Source organism: Calypte anna, chromosome 23 (assembly GCF_003957555.1).
Source record: "Calypte anna isolate BGI_N300 chromosome 23, bCalAnn1_v1.p, whole genome shotgun sequence".
NCBI lineage: Eukaryota > Metazoa > Chordata > Aves > Apodiformes > Trochilidae > Calypte > Calypte anna.
In genome coordinates, this window is record NC_044268.1 from 1381084 (window position 1) to 1397756 (window position 16673).

At 53.8% G+C, this 16673-nt stretch overlaps 2 protein-coding genes across 8 annotated transcripts in view; both read right to left on the minus strand.

Annotated features, from left to right (window-relative positions):
* Nucleotides 1-19: 19 nt before the first annotated feature.
* PIGV (phosphatidylinositol glycan anchor biosynthesis class V) lies at nt 20-8606 on the minus strand. Of its 4 annotated transcripts, XM_030464556.1 has the most exons (5): nt 7304-7370; nt 3789-3947; nt 1948-2550; nt 1399-1833; nt 20-369 (listed from the first exon to the last, which is right to left on the minus strand). In XM_030464556.1, the coding sequence occupies exons 2-5, from the start codon at nt 3873-3875 to the stop codon at nt 76-78; spliced, it is 1419 nt and encodes a 472-aa protein (XP_030320416.1). In that variant the 5' UTR covers nt 3876-3947; nt 7304-7370; the 3' UTR covers nt 20-75. The 4 variants fall into 4 exon arrangements, with proteins under 4 accessions (XP_030320416.1, XP_030320415.1, XP_030320414.1 ...); XM_030464555.1 differs by lacking the exon at nt 7304-7370 and adding an exon at nt 8476-8606 and having other exon boundaries at nt 1399-2550; XM_030464554.1 differs by having other exon boundaries at nt 1399-2550.
* A 2222-nt stretch (nt 8607-10828) lies between these two features.
* Nucleotides 10829-16673, minus strand: part of ARID1A (AT-rich interaction domain 1A) — a 61604-nt gene continuing 55759 nt past the window's right edge. For 2 of the 4 annotated variants that reach the window (XM_030464598.1, XM_030464594.1), the window contains 3 exons: nt 14373-15246; nt 13941-14071; nt 10829-13083 (listed from right to left, as the gene is read on the minus strand). In XM_030464598.1, the coding sequence (XP_030320458.1) occupies nt 11356-13083; nt 13941-14071; nt 14373-15246 (2733 nt within the window). In that variant the 3' untranslated portion in view covers nt 10829-11355. The remainder of the gene's footprint in view (nt 13084-13940; nt 14072-14372; nt 15247-16673) is intronic. The other 2 variants (XM_030464597.1, XM_030464596.1) reach the window with 1 other exon arrangement.

Genomic DNA, 16673 nt, shown 5'->3' on the forward strand with positions numbered 1-16673 from the left:
AATCAGTTTTACACCCCAAAAAAACCCCCACAAACCCCAACCCGCCTTTCAGCCCCGCACCCGCCGCCCCTCGGGCTACGTCCAGGGCAGGGAGTTACAGTGCAGAGCCAGGCCCAGCAGGCAGTAGGTGAGGAAGAAGCCAAGCAGGCCCCGGCTGAGCGGGGCGATGGAGCCGCGGCCCCGCAGCAGCACCAAGAGGGGGTTCCCGCAGGAACTTTCCCCGCCAGGACCGGGAGCGTTCCCGGTGAGCGGTGTCACGGTTTGATCACTGGTCCCTTCGTTCCACAGCAAAGGTTCGTGCTCCTGCAGCAGGTGAGCGCAGAACCAGTAGAGGACGGGAGAGGAGGAGCAGAGGAAACGGGTCAGCACCTGGAGAAAACGGGGAAAAAAAACCCACCCATGAACTGCGGGATCCTGACTGTGACCGACCCCGATCCCAAGGGAAGGAGCTGCCCCAATCCAACCGCTGGAAGGGGTTGTTCGGCCTGGAGAAGGCTCCAGGTGCTCCTTAGAGCACCTTCCAGTGCCTGAAGGGGCTCCAGGAAAGCTGGGGAGGGACTTGGGACAAGGGCCTGGAGGGATGGGATGAGGGGTGATGGGTTTAAACTGGAAGAAGGATTTAGGGTGGACATTGGGAAGAAACTCTTGGGTGTGAAGGTGCCCAGGGTGCCCCCAGAAGCTGTGGCTGCCCCATCCCTGGCAGTGTCCAAGGTTGAATGGGGCTTGGAGCACCCTGGGCTGTGGGAGGTGTCCCTGCCCATGGCAGGGGTGGGAATGAGATGAGCTTTAAGGTCCCTGCCAGCCCCAACCACCCTATGATTCAATGATTCCATGAAACACAGCCCCACCCCACGGATTTATCACAGTGCGATGAGAACACCTCAGTGCTCAACCTGCTGTATATTTTTTAGGACATTTGTGTCTGCAGGTGAGCGGTGCCCAGGTTCTGGACAAACATTTGTAGCAAGACAAATCTCTTTTAGGGTATGGTGCTTCAAGGTCCAACCAGGTGTCCCAGCAGAGACTCATGAACAGTGCTCTGAGCCTATAGCCCACAGGGTTGACTAGCCTGGATCGGTGCTGTTGCTCTGAGAGCGACTGATCTCTCTGCTGGCTAGCTCAGGAGTGAGCTGAGCTTGTGCTTCAAGCCTCACCTTTTATTGGCCCCGTAATCCTGCTCCTGCGCAGCTAGGTCCTGCTTTAATCCGGCACAGGTGGGCTTAACACAAGCTCATGCCACTCCCTGGGAACTAGTGGCACCTGGTTGCCTCATTTCACTACAAACATTGTCCATAATTGTCACCATCCCACAGAAACCCCCACCACCACCCAGCTGGGGAGCAACAACTTCAGGGCAGACTGCAACCTCCTCCTTCCGTTACCGTACAAAGGCCCCACCTGCACGTGCATGCAGAAGAATCCGAACACCAGCAGGACCGTGGCATGGACCACGTAGACGAAGACCGCGGGGCTGCAGAACCCTGCTCTTGGTTTGTCTTCTCCTTCAGCTTTTCTCCTCTCTAAACCAAGAGTTAGGCAGTGCCGGGGGTTTGAGGTGACGTAGGTCCAGGCAGCCCACAAGCCCAGGAGTGTGACAGGCGAAGCGAGCAAGAAATTTGGGATCTGTCTGAGCTCGAAATACCTGAGGAACCCAACGTTCCAGTAAACATCTTGAATATAGGAATAAACCACGGGGAGTCGCTGGGAGCACCACGGGGGTTGAACCCCTTCGGTGGCTGCCAGACGATAGCCCTTGTCCAGAGCCAGCTGCAACAGCGGCTCCGGAACATCCCGCTCCGGGCTGGGACCACAGAACTTCATGTAGGCATAATACTGAAATAAAGCAAAAGGCAGGAAAACAGCAGCACACAGCAGCAGGGATGAAGACACCAGGCTAAGGAGTCGCTTCCACAAGGGAGGGAACGTCCTCGGTGCTCCCGAACCCACCTGCAGCTGGAGAGCAAAGCGACGCCCACGGGAGTAGAGGAAGAAGCCGGCGTTAAGGACCCCGTTGGCGCGCGCCCCGGATGCCAGGGAGAAGAGCACCCCGCTGAGGGAGCCCCAACCCTGCTCCAGTTGCCACATGGCGCTGAAGGACAGCACAGCAAACACGCTCTCCGAGTAAGCGGCTGCCATGAAGACGTTGGCAGGGCTGATGGAGAAGAGCAGGGCTGCCAGGAAAGCCGTCCCGCGGCACCGCAGCACGGAGCAGCCCAGCTTGAAGAGGGCAGCGGCTGCCAGGATGGAGAACAGGGAATTGAGGAGGACAACGGAGAGCAGGAGGCGGCTCCGCAAGCGCAGCAGCTGCCGGAGGGGCCCCGGAGCAGCCTCGGCCACGGCGCGCAGGCAGAGGGGGTAGAGCGGGAAGAAGGCGCAGTTGTGCTCGTACAGGTAACCCCGCTCAGCGATGAAGAGGAAGTGCTCAGCATCCCAGTGGGAGAGCCCGCCCAGCAGCTGCTCCACCAGCAGGTCCCAGGGGCCAGGATCTGACAGGCGAGGGGGGGAGAAGGCGTCTGCAGCATGATCTGGGATCAGGAAGTTAAACAGAGCCTGGGGAGAAGAAGAGAGGGTAGAAGGAAGTTCAGCAGGGTTCTTGTACTCTACCAAAAAGCTCCAAGCACGACTCCCAGGTTCCTAAGAGCAGCACAGAATAATCGTGCCACAGAATCCCAGACTGATTTGGGTGGGAAAGGACCTTAAAGCTCCCCCAGTGCCACCCCTGCCATGGGCAGGGACACCTCCCACAGCCCAGGGTGCCCCAAGCCCCATCCAACCTTGGACACTGCCAGGGATGGGGCAGCCACAGCTTCCGGGGGCAACCTGGGGCTCAGCACCCTCACCCCAAAGAATTCCTTCCTCATGTCCAACCTCAATCCCCTCTCTGCCATTTAGAGCCATCACCCCTTGTCCCATCCCTCCAGGCCCTTATGAAGCCAGGCTGAGGGTTTGCAGTGAGGACAGCTGTAAAGGTGCAAACAAAACCTCCAGGAGCTCGAGGTGCTGACCACATTGTAAAAACTGAGAGAAAACCCCAGAGAGCTCAACAAGGGCAACTTACTGCACGGTAACATAATTCCAAATGAAAATATGTTGATGAAAAACAACCCCAAACCCCTCAGATTTGTGGCTTAGCTACACGTGGGCTGGGATGAATCCCCCGCTGTGAATTCAGGGCTGGCAGAGAAGGAGCCAGGCTGAACAAATTGGGACTAAAGAGAGACACAAAGCTGCTGTTTCACCACGGAGCACACATCTGGTGTACCCAGGCCTCTGGCACTTGCAACACAGAGCTCAGCTGATGGTTCCACTCAGCCCTACCCGGTGGTGACCGGGGCTGCCACAACTTGCCAGCTGGCTGCTGGCCCACAGCTGAGGAGCTTTCTCAGAGGGATTTTGTTTCAGGAGGGTCACAGCTACAGCCAGAAGCTCTGGTGGCTGTCACAGTACACACAGACAGTGTATAGTGGGCAACCAAGCTCAGAGGTGGAAATGAGACTTGGGAGGAATGTGCAGGAGGAGATAATTGTTCATTTTCTGTGAATAAAAACAGATCTTGGACTCTCCTGCTGCCAAAATGGCCTTTTGCAACACCAGCCTAAAAACGAGGGGAGGCAGAAGGAAATCCAGGCAATTTTAACTCAACAGCAACCTGCTTCAAGGGATGCAGCTGGTCTGCTGGTGCCCTGGAGGAGGAGATGATTTCCCAACCAACTGAGAGAAGCCATGGGGCAGCAAACGAGATGTCACAGCCCCTTTGGTTGACTTCTGGGTGACACCAGGGGACTTGCCTGCAGCAGAAGTGTCAGGGCCCTGCAGCACACCGCAAACCGCACGACCTCTCGGAGCTGGGGGTCCTGCCTGCTCCCCAGCTCCATCCTCAGCTCCACAGCTGCCTCAGGAGGTCACCGACTCCAGGGAAATTCTCCCTCTGGGCTTGGAAATCTGACCTGATAAACAGAGGGGACAGAGACAGAAAGGTGTTTCTGGCTTGTGCTTTATTTACTATCAGGCACTTCAAAGGGCTGCAAAGCTCTGCCAGCAAGAAAGTCACTTAGGAAAGAGACCCTGGAGCTGGGAGATGATGCAGGAGACCTCTTTGATATGGCTCCTGTTGAAGAAAAGATCATTTCCCTGGCTTCTTAACCTTGGCCATGATGCAGAGGGAGAGAGGCTGTAACAAGCACTCAGCCCTTCAGCAGCCCCGTGTAAACACCAGCAGCAACACCAGCACCCAGCCAAAAAATCCACACACAAATGCCAGTTCCAAGGCACTGAATGGGATTTAAGCTTTTTTTTTTTTTTTTTTTTTTTTTTTTTGAACATACAGAATTAAAATGTGGACTCTGAGCACAACATCAGTGCAAGCAGTTTGCTCCCCAGGGCTCCCAGCCAGGCACACTCTCTCCTCTCTCTGCCTTTGCCCCTGGGAAGCTGAGAAGTTTTATTCTGCTGCCCCTCCACAGCACCCACCCCACCAGGTCCACCAGAGCAAGGCCATGGGCCCTTCTCAGAGCCACAGCTTCGTCCCCAGCACCTCCTGACACTCACACCACTCCACCCTCTCCACCTGCAGCATTCCATATTTTTCCAGGGTCCTGCTCTTCAGAGTGAGCACCTGCCTGCCAAGCAAGCAGCAGGAGGGATGGTGGCTCTGCTCCACCTCTTCCCTGGAGACCTCAGATGTAAAGAGCTTTGTGGAGTCTCCCTGCTTTTCCTTTCTGTTCAGTTCAGGAAGGAGATTGAGGTCCTGGAGCGGGTCCAAAGGAGGCAACTGGGCTGGTGAAGGGATTCGAGCACAGATCCTATGAGGAGAGGCTGAGGAGCTGGGGGTGTTGAGGCTGGAGAAGAGGAGGCTCAGGGGAGACCTCATCACTCTCTCCAACTCCCTGAAAGGAGGTTGGAGCCAGGGGGGGGTTGGGCTCTTTTCCCAGGCAACTCTCAGCAAGACAAGAGGGCAGGGTCTCAAGTTGTGCCAGGGGAGGTTTAGGTTGGAGATGAGAAAGAATTTCTTTCTGGAGAGGGTGATCAGGCATTGGAATGGGCTGCCCAGGGAAGTAGTGGATTCTCCGTGTCTGGAGATCTTTCCAAAGAGCCTGGATGTGGCACTGAGTGCCATGGGCTGGGAACCACGGGGGGAGTGGATCAAGGGTTGGACTTGATGATCTCTGAGGTCCCTTCCAACTCAGCCCATTCTAGGATTCTATGATGTGCTGGGACCAGCTCTGAAATCTGCTGGTCCAGAGCCACACAGGGCAGGCAGGAGGAGCTGTGAGGCAGCTGCTGAAGATAAAACATTTCTTCTGTTGCTTCCCCAGCCACCAACTGCTTTTCAGTTGGAGAAGCTGCAGACCCAGAGCTCTTGCTGAGGTTCCAATGATCCCCCCAAACCATCACTAATGATCTAAAAACTCTCTGAGGTTTTCCTATTCCAATTTTACTGATGGAGATTAAAAAGAAACCAACAAACTGGGAGGTTAAAAGAGAGCAGAACGTGAGTCACCAGGAAAGCAAAAAACCCAAGACCCAAACAGGCTCATTTATAATTCCAGTCCCTCACCACAGAACTGTTCTTCCTATTTAGCCACATATTAAAGTTTTGGGTTTGCTCCTCCTCTTCCTCCTGAGCATTCACAGCTACAAATCTGGGAGGCACCTTCCCCCAAATTACGAAGCTGCAAAGTTATTTTAAGAGAGGGGATGCTTAAATTCTTTAAATTCTATCCAAGCACATCCCCAGCTGCAAATCCTATTGAAGCACAGGGGCAAAAATGATCACAGCTCTTCAAAAGCTGAGAAAAAACCTCTGTGTGACTGAGCCAAGGAGGAAGGAAGGAAGGAAGGAAGGAAGGAAGGAAGGAAGGAAGGAAGGAAGGAAGGAAGGAAGGAAGGAAGGAAGGAAGGAAGGAAGGAAGGAAGGAAGGAAGGAAGGAAGGAAGGAAGGAAGGAAGGAAGGAAGGAAGGAAGGAAGGAAGGAAGGAAGGAAGGAAGGAAGGAAGGAAGGAAGGAAGGAAGGAAGGAAGGAAGGAAGGAAGGAAGGAAGGAAGGAAGGAAGGAAGGAAGGAAGGAAGGAAGGAAGGAAGGAAGGAAGGAAGGAAGGAAGGAAGAAGGAAGGAAGGAAGGAAGGAAGGAAGGAAAGAAAGAAAGAAAGAAAGAAAGAAAGAAAGAAAGAAAGAAAGAAAGAAAGAAAGAAAGAAAGAAAGAAAGAAAGAAAGAAAGAAAGAAAGAAAGAAAGAAAGAGAAAGAAAGAACGAAAAGTGCATCCCAGAATGTTTGCTGGGAAAAGAGCACGGGAAAAAAAAAAAAAAAAAGGAAAAATGGACAAAAATTGCAGTCGAAAGAGGTGCGAAGTTCTGGATTCAAAGCTGCCTTTCCCCCCTGCTAAAATCCCAAGGCAGGTGAAGGGCAGAGCCGCTGTGTGACCGATGGCAGCGACCGAACAGGAGCCGGGCGAGGGCTCGGAGGCTGCAGCGGGGCCCGGTGGCCACCGGGTGGCAGCAGTCACTCGCCACAGCGGCATCTCCTGCTCTGCCGGCTCCGGGGCAGCGTTCCCAGAGGGAATCCTTGGCCAGGAACACCTGGAGAGCAGCGGGCTGGGCACCTCCTGGTGCTCCCCAAACCCGCTGCTGGATTGCAGAGGGAACTCCGGGCACAGCTGGAAACCTGTCCCGACCCAGAGGGAATCCAACAGCCCCTTGGCCCGGCAGCTCCCTGCTGACCGCTTCCACCCGTGATCCAAAGCCCGCAGCAGCCTCGCACCCGCAGCGGGAAGGGTTCTGCGGCAGTTCAGGCGTGTGAACGCACCCTGCTCCGGATCCCGCTCCGGATCCCGCTCCGAACCACCCGGAGTTTAAGGCCCAGGCCCGGGATTGTCCTCCCTGAGCCCCGGGCTCGCAGCTGAGACGCTCCGGGGGGGACACTGGGGACACCGGGGATGATTCGGGTTCGTTACGGGCTGGGCTGGGCTGGACCGGCAGGGCGGGGGCTGCCCGGTTCGGAGGTGCCCGGTTTGCAGCTGCCCGGTTCGGGGCTGCCCGGTTCGGGGCTGCCCAGGGGTCGGGGCTTTCTCCTACCCAGGGCCTGACGAGCTCATTATCGCTCTAATTGTCCGCGAGACCCCACGCAGGACACCGCCCCCGCCCCGCCGGTTCCGCTCCGGGACCCCCCCGAGTCCTGGTCCCGGTCCGGTCCGGTTCCTGAGGGCTGGTTGTGCCCGGGAGGTGTCAGAGGGGGGGTTGGGGGGTTGGGGGGGGGGAGGGGCGGATCCCCTCCCCGCAGCGCGCGCGCGGCCCCGCCCCTCCCCCACCTGAGCGCCCGGCGCGAGGCTCCCGCGCCGGCTCCATCCTCCTCCTCCTCACCGCAACGTCACCGCCCCGCGACGGCTTCCGGCAGCGGCGCTTCCGGGTTTGCGCGCGCCGCGTCACGTGGCGGGCAGGGAGGGAGTGAGGGGAGGGGAGGGGAGGGCGGCGCCATCTTTGATCAGGGCGGGCGGAGGCGGCGGAGCGGGGGGAGCGGAATGGGGGAACCCCTTGCCCAGCCCTGCCCTGCCCCCGGCACCCCGAGCCACCTGGGCACAGGGCCTGGCCCGGCCTCCCCCTCCTGCGCCTCACATCAAATCCCAGTCTGGCTTGGTTGTGAAAGGACCTTAAAGCCCCCCCAGTGCCCCCCCTGCCATGGGCAGGGACACCTCCCCCAGCCCAGGGTGCTCCAAGCCCCATCCAACCTTGGACACTGCCAGGGATGGGGCAGCCACAGCTTCTGGGGGCACCCTGGGCACCCTCACACCCAAGAGTTTCTTCCCAATGTCCACCCTAAATCCTTCCAGTTTAAACCCTTCCCCCTCATCCCATCCTTCCCTGTCCTTGTCCCAAGTCCCTCCCCAGCTTTCCTGGATCCCTTCAGGCACTGGAAGGTGCTCTGAGGTCTCCCCACAGCCTTTTCCAGACCCAACAACCCATTTCCCTGCTCCAAGCCCTTGGATCATCCCTGGGGCCTCCTCTGGACTCACTCCAAGAGCTCCATGTCCAGAGCTTCCCTGCAGGGGGTGAGACCAGAGGGGAGCAGAAGGGTTCAGTCCCCTCCCTGTCCCTGCTGGTCACCCCCCTGGTGCTGCAGCCCAGGACAGGGTTGGCTTCTGGGCTTCTCCTCACCCAACACCCCCAAACCCTTCTCCTCAGGGCTCTTCCCAATCCATTCTCCCCCCAGCCCAGTCTTTGTGCTTGGGATCACTGTGACCCATCCAGCTCCTCACGTGGCTCCTGTGGCCACCACCCCATCCCAACCCTCGGCCCCTTCCCCAAGGGGACCACTTGGGCTGAGCAGAAGATGCCAGCAGAGCCCTGACCCAGAGCAAGGGCACTGCTGGAACCCCCAGCACCAACCTCAGAAGGAACCACACAGCTCCAGCCAGAGCACACTGAGCAACAAAAGCCTGGGAGTAAGTTAATTATTGTGTGTGTGATTACATTAATTACTTACCCTTAGCAGAGGGTGGGCAGGGTTCCCTCCTGAGCTTTCAGCTCGGGCTGAGCTGAACCAGGCTGCAGGGATGGGAGGGAAATGATCCTGGGGAGCAGAGGTGTCAGGGAGGCTCCTGGGGGAGAACTCGGTTTTAGTTCTTGGCTGTCAGGAGCAGGGAATGGTGGAGTGGTCAGGGTCAAGGAGTTTCAGGAATGGAAAGCTCAGGGCTAGAGCTGGGCTCAGAGCAGGATTTGCATTCTGGGCAGCTGAGGAGAGTTTAAGATCAGGCGTGGCCCACAGAACAGTCCCTGGTTACAAACTGAACACTCCTTGTTCTCATTTTTCATCTGTTTTTTGTTCTTTTTTGTTTCTTTCAGCCACTTCAGAAGCACCAAGGTGGTCTGGTCTGCACACACCCAGGTGCTGGGGGAGCAGAATGAGTCCCCTCAGAGCAACTGGTTGTAGAAATGTTGGTAAAACAGGGAGCTGGGACCCCCTGGGACTCTTCTTTCCCTCCCCAACGTGGCATTCACTGATGATTAAATTCACCATGCCAGGAAGACAGAAGCTGTACAAAAAGCTGCTCACGTTGCCTTCCTCAGCCTCGCTGCTGACGTCCTTGCTGTTCAGAAAAAGAAGTGAAATTTTGACATTAATTTAATCAGTTTAAACAAAGCTCCTGGCATACAGACCTGAACTATCAGAGAAGTTGGGTTTAAAATCAACAGCACTGTCACAGAATGGCAAAGTCCAGCAGGAGCCTTATCTCACACAACTTGGGTCCCATTCAGTGTTTTCTAAAGCCAAGAGAGCCCAAGCACCATTCCTGTCCCCTCAGAAATGCATTTGAAGGACTCTCCTCCTGCCAGGCAAGGAGCTCCCTCAATTCTGGCTGCCAACCAGACATTTTCAGCAAAGAGTCAGTTTGATCTTGGCACAACGACTGCCAGGAATCTGAAGCTTAAGGAACACAGCTAAGGGAAGGCTCTGGGAACTGAGAGCTTCCTAAGGGGATGAAATGAGGAGATTACATTTGCCTTTAAAAAAAAGAAATCCTCCTTTTTCTTTAACTACCTCTTCTGCTTAATCAAGCTCCATGCAGTTTCTAGCAAGCCTGCTTCTATTATTATTTGAGGGTAAAGCTTCAGGCTAAATAAAAAACCCATTTCACCACCCCATGAAAACGTGCAGATTGTCATAGGAAGAGCCTGAACTCTGGCCATCTGCTGGGAGCTCTGGAAAACCCCATCCTCTGAAGGAAGTCAAAGAGTCCACACCACGCTTCCAAGAAAATGCAAAAAATGCAAGGGGAATGAAACTTTTCCATTCAGAGAGCTGGAAGGGAGCTGCCTCCCTCCCAAGCAACAGCTCCCTGGGAACCAATTCTCTGCCATAGCTTCACCTCGGGCTGCAAATCCACTCCTGCTGAGCAGCACCAAGCCAAAACTCCACTGCTGAAACACTCAGAAAAGAGAAAGCAAAGCCAGAGCACGTGGGTTTGGGGTCTCCAGAGACTTTGGTGTCCCCAGAGGTGGCTGTGACACACGGGACCTCCCAGGTGCATGGTGAGAAGGAGCTGGCAGCACTGAGGTGACCTCCCCACTCTGCTAATAAAAAAAACCCTTACAAACATCTTACCAAGATTTAATGTACATTTATTCTTAACACGTGGAACATATAGTATAAAGATTTCATACTGAATAAATGATATTCATTAAGCCAAAAAAGGAAAAAAGGGAGGAATTTACATCAAGTTTTTAGCTACATCGTCTGAAATACAAATATGCAGAATTCATCACTGAAAAATCTCAATTGTGTTTCTTCATCAGGAACTTCAACTGAACCTAGAACTTTTTCACACCTCGATTAGAAAGAAAACAAAACCAGGAAAAAAATAAAACTATAAGTTGATTGGCTGCTGAGACAGCAATGACTTTATACACAGAGACCTGTACAGCATCCTCCAGGGAGGGATGTCTGGCAAGAGATTAAATAATTGTGTCTCGCTTTTGCAGGTCATCAACTCGGTAACTCGTCATACTATAAAGGGGTGGGGAGAGGGGGACAAAACTGCAGGGATCTCAGGGTATGTGCAATGTACAACATCATATATATATACACACGTGGCAGCGTTCGGGCTGCAGCTAAAGGTTAAAACCAGTTCTAAGAGGTGATCTCAGGGTTATTCATACAATCAAGGAGGAAGAGAGAAAGAGGTCAGGGTGTTGTAGGTTCACACATGATACTTTGGGGGAAAAGCCTTTTTTTCTCCTCAACATTAACTAAAAACATTTTTTAAAAACTACAGCTTGCTGCTGATCCAGCGTTTTTTTTCTTTTTTCTTTTTTTTTTTTCCTTTTTTTTTTTTTCTTCCATGTGAGACATTATTACAGTATGTTTACAGTTTCAGGTGTACAGTACATGAAGTTCTACACGCTACTGCACAGGCCTCCCTTGGACAAGGTCTGTTCACAACTGGTAACTTCTTGGTTCCTGCAAGATTGTGAATGTACAACGATAAACCACACAGAGTTCAGCAGTCACTTTTGTCCTTCAGAGTTTACCATTAAAAACAGTTATGAAAGTGGTGCCTGTCAATGTGATAACACGGCAAAGTCGTTTTTCCCCAAACTCACTGTAAACGACAGTAACTTTGGTTAAAATAAAAAAAGTCTTCTATGTAGACAGAACTTTGTCTCCTTTAATAAGGGATTCAGGACAAATTTGAAGGGCAGGGGAAGGGGAGAGGGGCCGAGGACACCTTTCCCCGAGGGAGAAGCAGGACAGCGCAGGGCAGACAGTGGATTCTGAGGTGGTTTTGCATAAATAAAGGGCAACAGTCAGTTTCTAAGTTCTCCACTCACGCACACGCACACGGGGGCTCGGATCCCACAGCTGTCATGACTGGCCAATTAAAAACAGTACATCACAAATCACTTGTGAAACCAAAGAGTTCATCAAAGGCGACACGGAGATGTCCAAGAGCCTCGACTCGTACAAGGTGAACTCGGAGTGGTTCTCCTCCACCTTGGCCAGGGCCAGCAGCGCCCGAGCGGCTCGGCGCATCATGTCCACGCTGGTTGACTCGAAGGGTGGGTTCTGCATGTGCATCAAACCAGCCTGGCTCTGCTGGAACTGCGTGGCTGCCAGGCTGTCCTCCAAAAAGCCCAGCAAGTTGCCAATGCTGCCCTTCTGCACAGCAATGGCTCTGGCTGCCAGGCTGTCCCCCTGTGCCAAGTTGGCCAGTAGTACCACAGCCATCTCTCGACACACCGGGTTCTTTCTGTCACTAAGGAACCTCACCATGGTGCTGTACAGCTTCTCCAAGCGACTGAAAGGGGGAGTTGCAAGAATCAAATCCACATTGTTGTCCTGGATGCTGAGTTTGCTGAGCGTTTCCAAAACCAGTCTCTGAGGGGAGAGGACCGCGTTGGGTCCCAGGGTTGGAAAGGGATCCTGGGCCTCTGCGGATGGACACACTGCCCAGTGGAGGAGTCCATCCAGGATAGGCAAACAGATGCTTTCTGGGTAAGGGGATAGATCCAGCTGGCCAGAAATGTTGGCCAACGTGACCAGTGTGTTTTCACGCAGCATCTCCAAGCAGTCCCACCACCACTCCACCTTGTTGCAGCTCACCCCTTGGTCCTGCTCCTCCTCTTTCTCATAGGTCAGGGGTGCCTGTTTGCGTTCTGGATGCTTGTGGTGTAAGAGAATCAGTTTCCCTAGGATCAGCAGCAGCCCGGGGTGTTTGGACATTTCAAAGTCATTGCCCGGCACGAACGATAAACTCCTGATGATGTTAGAGACACAGATGCAGCGCTTGGCCAGAGAGTCCTGCCAGTCCAGGAGGGTGCAGAGGGGTGTCTCGTCTTTACTGTGAGGCTCATCCTCCAGAATTTTGATATTTCTGTGGCTCTGAGCTGGACTAATGCCAAAGGGAAACTTGCTGCTTTCCTTTGCCGTTTCCAAAGGTTTGACCTCTTCCTCCTCCCCGGCCAGGGAGCCCGGACGTGCGGAGAGCATGTCATCCATGGTGGCAGTTATCCTCTTCTCTGAGGAGCTGTCGGATGGAGGAGTCTCTCCTTCCCTAGTGCTGGGATTGCTCTCAGCTGCTGAACGTTTCCTCAAGGCAGAGCTGCAGGAAGCTCGTTTGTGAGTCAAAGGGAGCTCTGTCTTGCTCTCAAAGTGGGTCTGGATGTGCTCGGTGGTGTCCCCGCCGCCGATCCGCCAGTGCAGCAGCCCGCTCTCAAACTCCTGCACCCTCCCCAGCTTGTCTGAATAATCCACCACAAAAGGGTCGTTTTTCTGCACAACTTTGACTGGAAGCTTGTCGAATTTACTGACCAGTTTTTCCTCGCTGCTCTCTAGAGGTGCTTTATCCTTGCTCGAAAACGCAGCCTCCTCCTCTTCCTCATCCTCTTCGTCCTCCTCACAGTTCAGGCTCCGTGGTTCATCCTCCTCCTCCTCCCCTTCTTCGTGAGAGGAAGCTGAAGATTTGCAGAACCTTTCAGGATCTAACAGTGTTCTTTGCCCTGGGTCTCCCACCTCGTATTCCTTCAGGATTCCAAAGATCTCGATCAGGCAGCGCCGGAAATACTCCACCAAGAGTTCCAGCAAACCCGGCAGCTAGGGGGGAGGAGAAAAACAGGAGGGGAAGGAAGGAAGAAAGGGAACAGTGATCAGAAAACAACTTAGGTCAACACAAGCAATGAGGAAAGAAGGGTGTAAAGAGCTCAGAATTTAAGCAGTGATGTTAATTAATGGCTTCTCTTCACACTGGCAATGAACCAGTTGCAAAAGAGTTTTCTGTTCTCTGAGCAAAGGAACAAAGGCAAAACCAGGTCCTGACTGCCAGCATCCAAGCCTCCTTCCTTCCACACACACACACACACACCTGTGCACACACACACACACACACACACGGGTGCTCTTGGTTGTACCACTCTCTCCTTGGTTGAAACACAGGGAGGTGAAGGGCAGCACTAACCCAAACAGCCTGCAGAGTGTGGCTGAGCAGCTTTTACAGCAGCCACAGAGGCAGATGGCAAGTAACTGAGCAAGGCTGGCCCTCCAGGGGGACATTCCAGCCTCACCACACTCTGTCCCAGGAGAGGCAGAACCAGAAGTGAACAGGCACCAGCGACTCCCAAACACAAGCAGGCTCCAGGCTTTCACAGCACACTGGTGCAGACCACCACAGCCTCCCCACTGTTATTCCTCTGTACAGAGCCTGTACACCTCACCAGAGAGCAGAGAACACGCTTGCACACCAACAAGCACACAGATTCCATGGGACAGTGAGTAGCCAATGTGCAGCTACCCTGACTCCATGCTCTCTTCAGACCTGGGGTGCTCTGCAGGTACAGGGATCTCCAGGACTTTGGCCTTACAAGGGCAAGAGCTGCTTGTTGCTATCTCATTGACAGAAAACCCTATAAAATGCGCACTTCAAAAGACCTGCATCCGAGAGCATCTGCACCCACCTGGCTGAGGTTGAAGGTCATTATGCTGTTGTCATCATAGAGCAGGATGTTTATGGTATCTAAGGCCCACGTACTTTCAGCTAACAGCCCAGACTTCAGAGACATCATCACTCTCCAGGCTTCAGGGGTTCCTGTAACATAAACACATGATACTTCCAGCTCCTGGAGTTTAAAAACAAAAAGGAGTTACTTGATACTGCATTTTGGACTCAGGAAAAGCACAGCATGTTTAAGATGATGTACAGACTGTTGTACCAGCAATCCCTGCACAGACAATGCCAAACTCCTGTCTGAAAGCACAACCAACTTGCAAAAATTAGAATTCTTTCCAAGCCAGCAGAGCCCTTCCACTTGGCAGCAGAGCACCGAAGGGTAACGGCAGCACCCAACCCCACGACAGGCACAAGGAGAAAAGCAGAAGTTTCCTCTTACCAATATCTTTTGCTGTCAGCCTTCTCCTCTGCTTCAACACAGGTTGTGTGGCTTCTACTGACCCTGGAGGGAAGGTGATGTCTCTTCTGATCAGGGGAGGCTGTACAGCTGCTGGTGTTATGTGCGAGGCAGGGACGGGCGGTCCCGCCTTCTGCATTTTCATCCCAGAGTGCAGGAATGGAGATTTACTCGGAGAAGTGCGATTCTCCAGAGGTCTGGGCAGAGGTGCTGGGCTGGATACCTGAGGAATGTGATTCTGCATGCTGGGGGGGGTCTGGTAATTAGACTGGGGGGGCCTGGTCATCGGGGGGACGGGGGCAGAGGGACCATAAGGAGGTTGCCGGTTCCCATGGGAAGGCCACGGTCCCTCATGGTTGACCCTCTGGTCTGAATGCAGAATTTCATCTGTTCGAGTCACTCCATGGTAGGCAGGGCCCTGGGGTGCCGAGCCAGTGCTCTGCCTGTTGGGGTAGCTGTACCCCATCTCGTTGCGCCCTTGCCACATGGCACCTTGCTGAGGCCCCTCTGGAGCGGGCTGGATGGGTCCTCCCATCATCTGGGGAGGGATGTTCTGCTGAGCGTTGGAACCTGGAGGAGCTGAGACCCTTTCTCTGCCAAACTGGAATGGGAATTGGTTCTGCGGCCCTCCGGCGGCTCGGCGGTCGGCGGCGGGGTAGGAACTCCCGTACTGGTTGTAGAGGTCCTGCTGGGGAGATGGCTGTGCAGTCTGCTGCTGGTTGGGCTGTTGGGGCTGTGCTGGAGGCAGCTGCTGCTGGGTCTGCCCCTGCCCGGAGCTGTAGGGGACGTTGTACATCTCCCCCTCGTGCCTCTTGGCGGGGGGGCCGTAGCTGCCGTCCATCGGCCGCTTGTAATTCTGCAGGGGAAAAGGAAAGCATGGAGGGGGGGTGAGGTTATCTGCTGAGAAACAGACAAAAGAACCAACCCCAAGCCGGGGGGAACAGAGCTACTCAGAGCCAGAGGATGGTGAAGGGACTTGGACATCTCTCCTCTGAAAAAAGACTGAGACCTGGGGCTGTTCAGCCTTGAGGATGAAAGGCTGAGAGGGGATCTTATGAACACCCAGCAGTACCTGAGGGCTGGGTGTCAACAGCCAGGAGCCAATCAACCTCTTTTCAGTGGTGCCCAGGAACAGGATAAGGAATAATGGGTTGAAGCCAGAACATAAAAGTTCCACCTCAACATAAGGAGAAACTTTTTTACCATGATGATGAGGGAGCCCTGGCCCAGGCTGCCCAGAGAGGTTGTGGAGTCTCCTTCTCTGGAGCCCTTCCAACCCCTTCTGGATGTGTTCTGTGTGACTGCCCTGGGGGATCCTGCTGGGGCAGGGGGATTGGACTCCATGATCTCCAGAGGTTCCTTCCAACCCCAACCATTCTATGATTCTATGAAACGCCCCCTGGTATGGCCCGTAAGAGGGCAAGACTCATCTGGTTATTTGTCCAGACCAATTCCTTGTGGCTGGCTGGGCAGTTCCCTTGTGGATTCTGCAAAGATGCCCCAGGGGCAGAGGTCTTTGTACAGAAAAGACTCGGCTATACTGTACATCCACCACAACCCAAACTGTACACAGGTAACTCGTTTCCCTTCACATCCAGGAATGTTATCAGACCCTTCTGCTCTTGTGTTTGCTCTTCCTTTCCTATAGGTTTCAAAACACAGCATTCCAAGGAGCAAGAACTATTCTCCCCCCGTTTCTTTTAAGTGCAAATGGAGAAAATGGTCAATTGCTGAGACAAAATTCAAATCCAAGATCTCTTTTGCCTCCAAGGGCCCATGCTCTAGCTGCTATACAGGCTGCTCAGAGGCTCCTCAGTCATGACTGGCTTCAGATGGAGCTCGAGGGCTTCAAAGATGACAAGTACCAGAGTAACTCAAACTCTTGGCTCAAAGCCCCATGGCTCTGGTTGCAGAGCCAAACTGCAGAGCAGTTGGAATTATTCTTAGCACAGCTCAGTGAGTGCCCTCTCTATACTCTACTAAACCAGAGGATTCAGAATTATCAGGAAAACATTATGGGTCTTGGCACTGATACAAAGAGCAAATCATATAGAAGGATTGTGGAAAAAAAGAGAGATGTCCATTCAAACTCTGTCCTGAAACAAACCTGATGGCTCTGAGAACAAAAAAGAAGGAGGCAGTGGGGCAGCAGAGGCAGGTCTGAAGCCTTTGTCTGCAGGCTCAGTAAGGGGAAGACCCAAAAAAGCCCAGAGTTGTGCAGGATGATCCACCTGAAACAGCTCCCCAGAACCATCAGGGACTTAATCCAAACAAACTGATCTG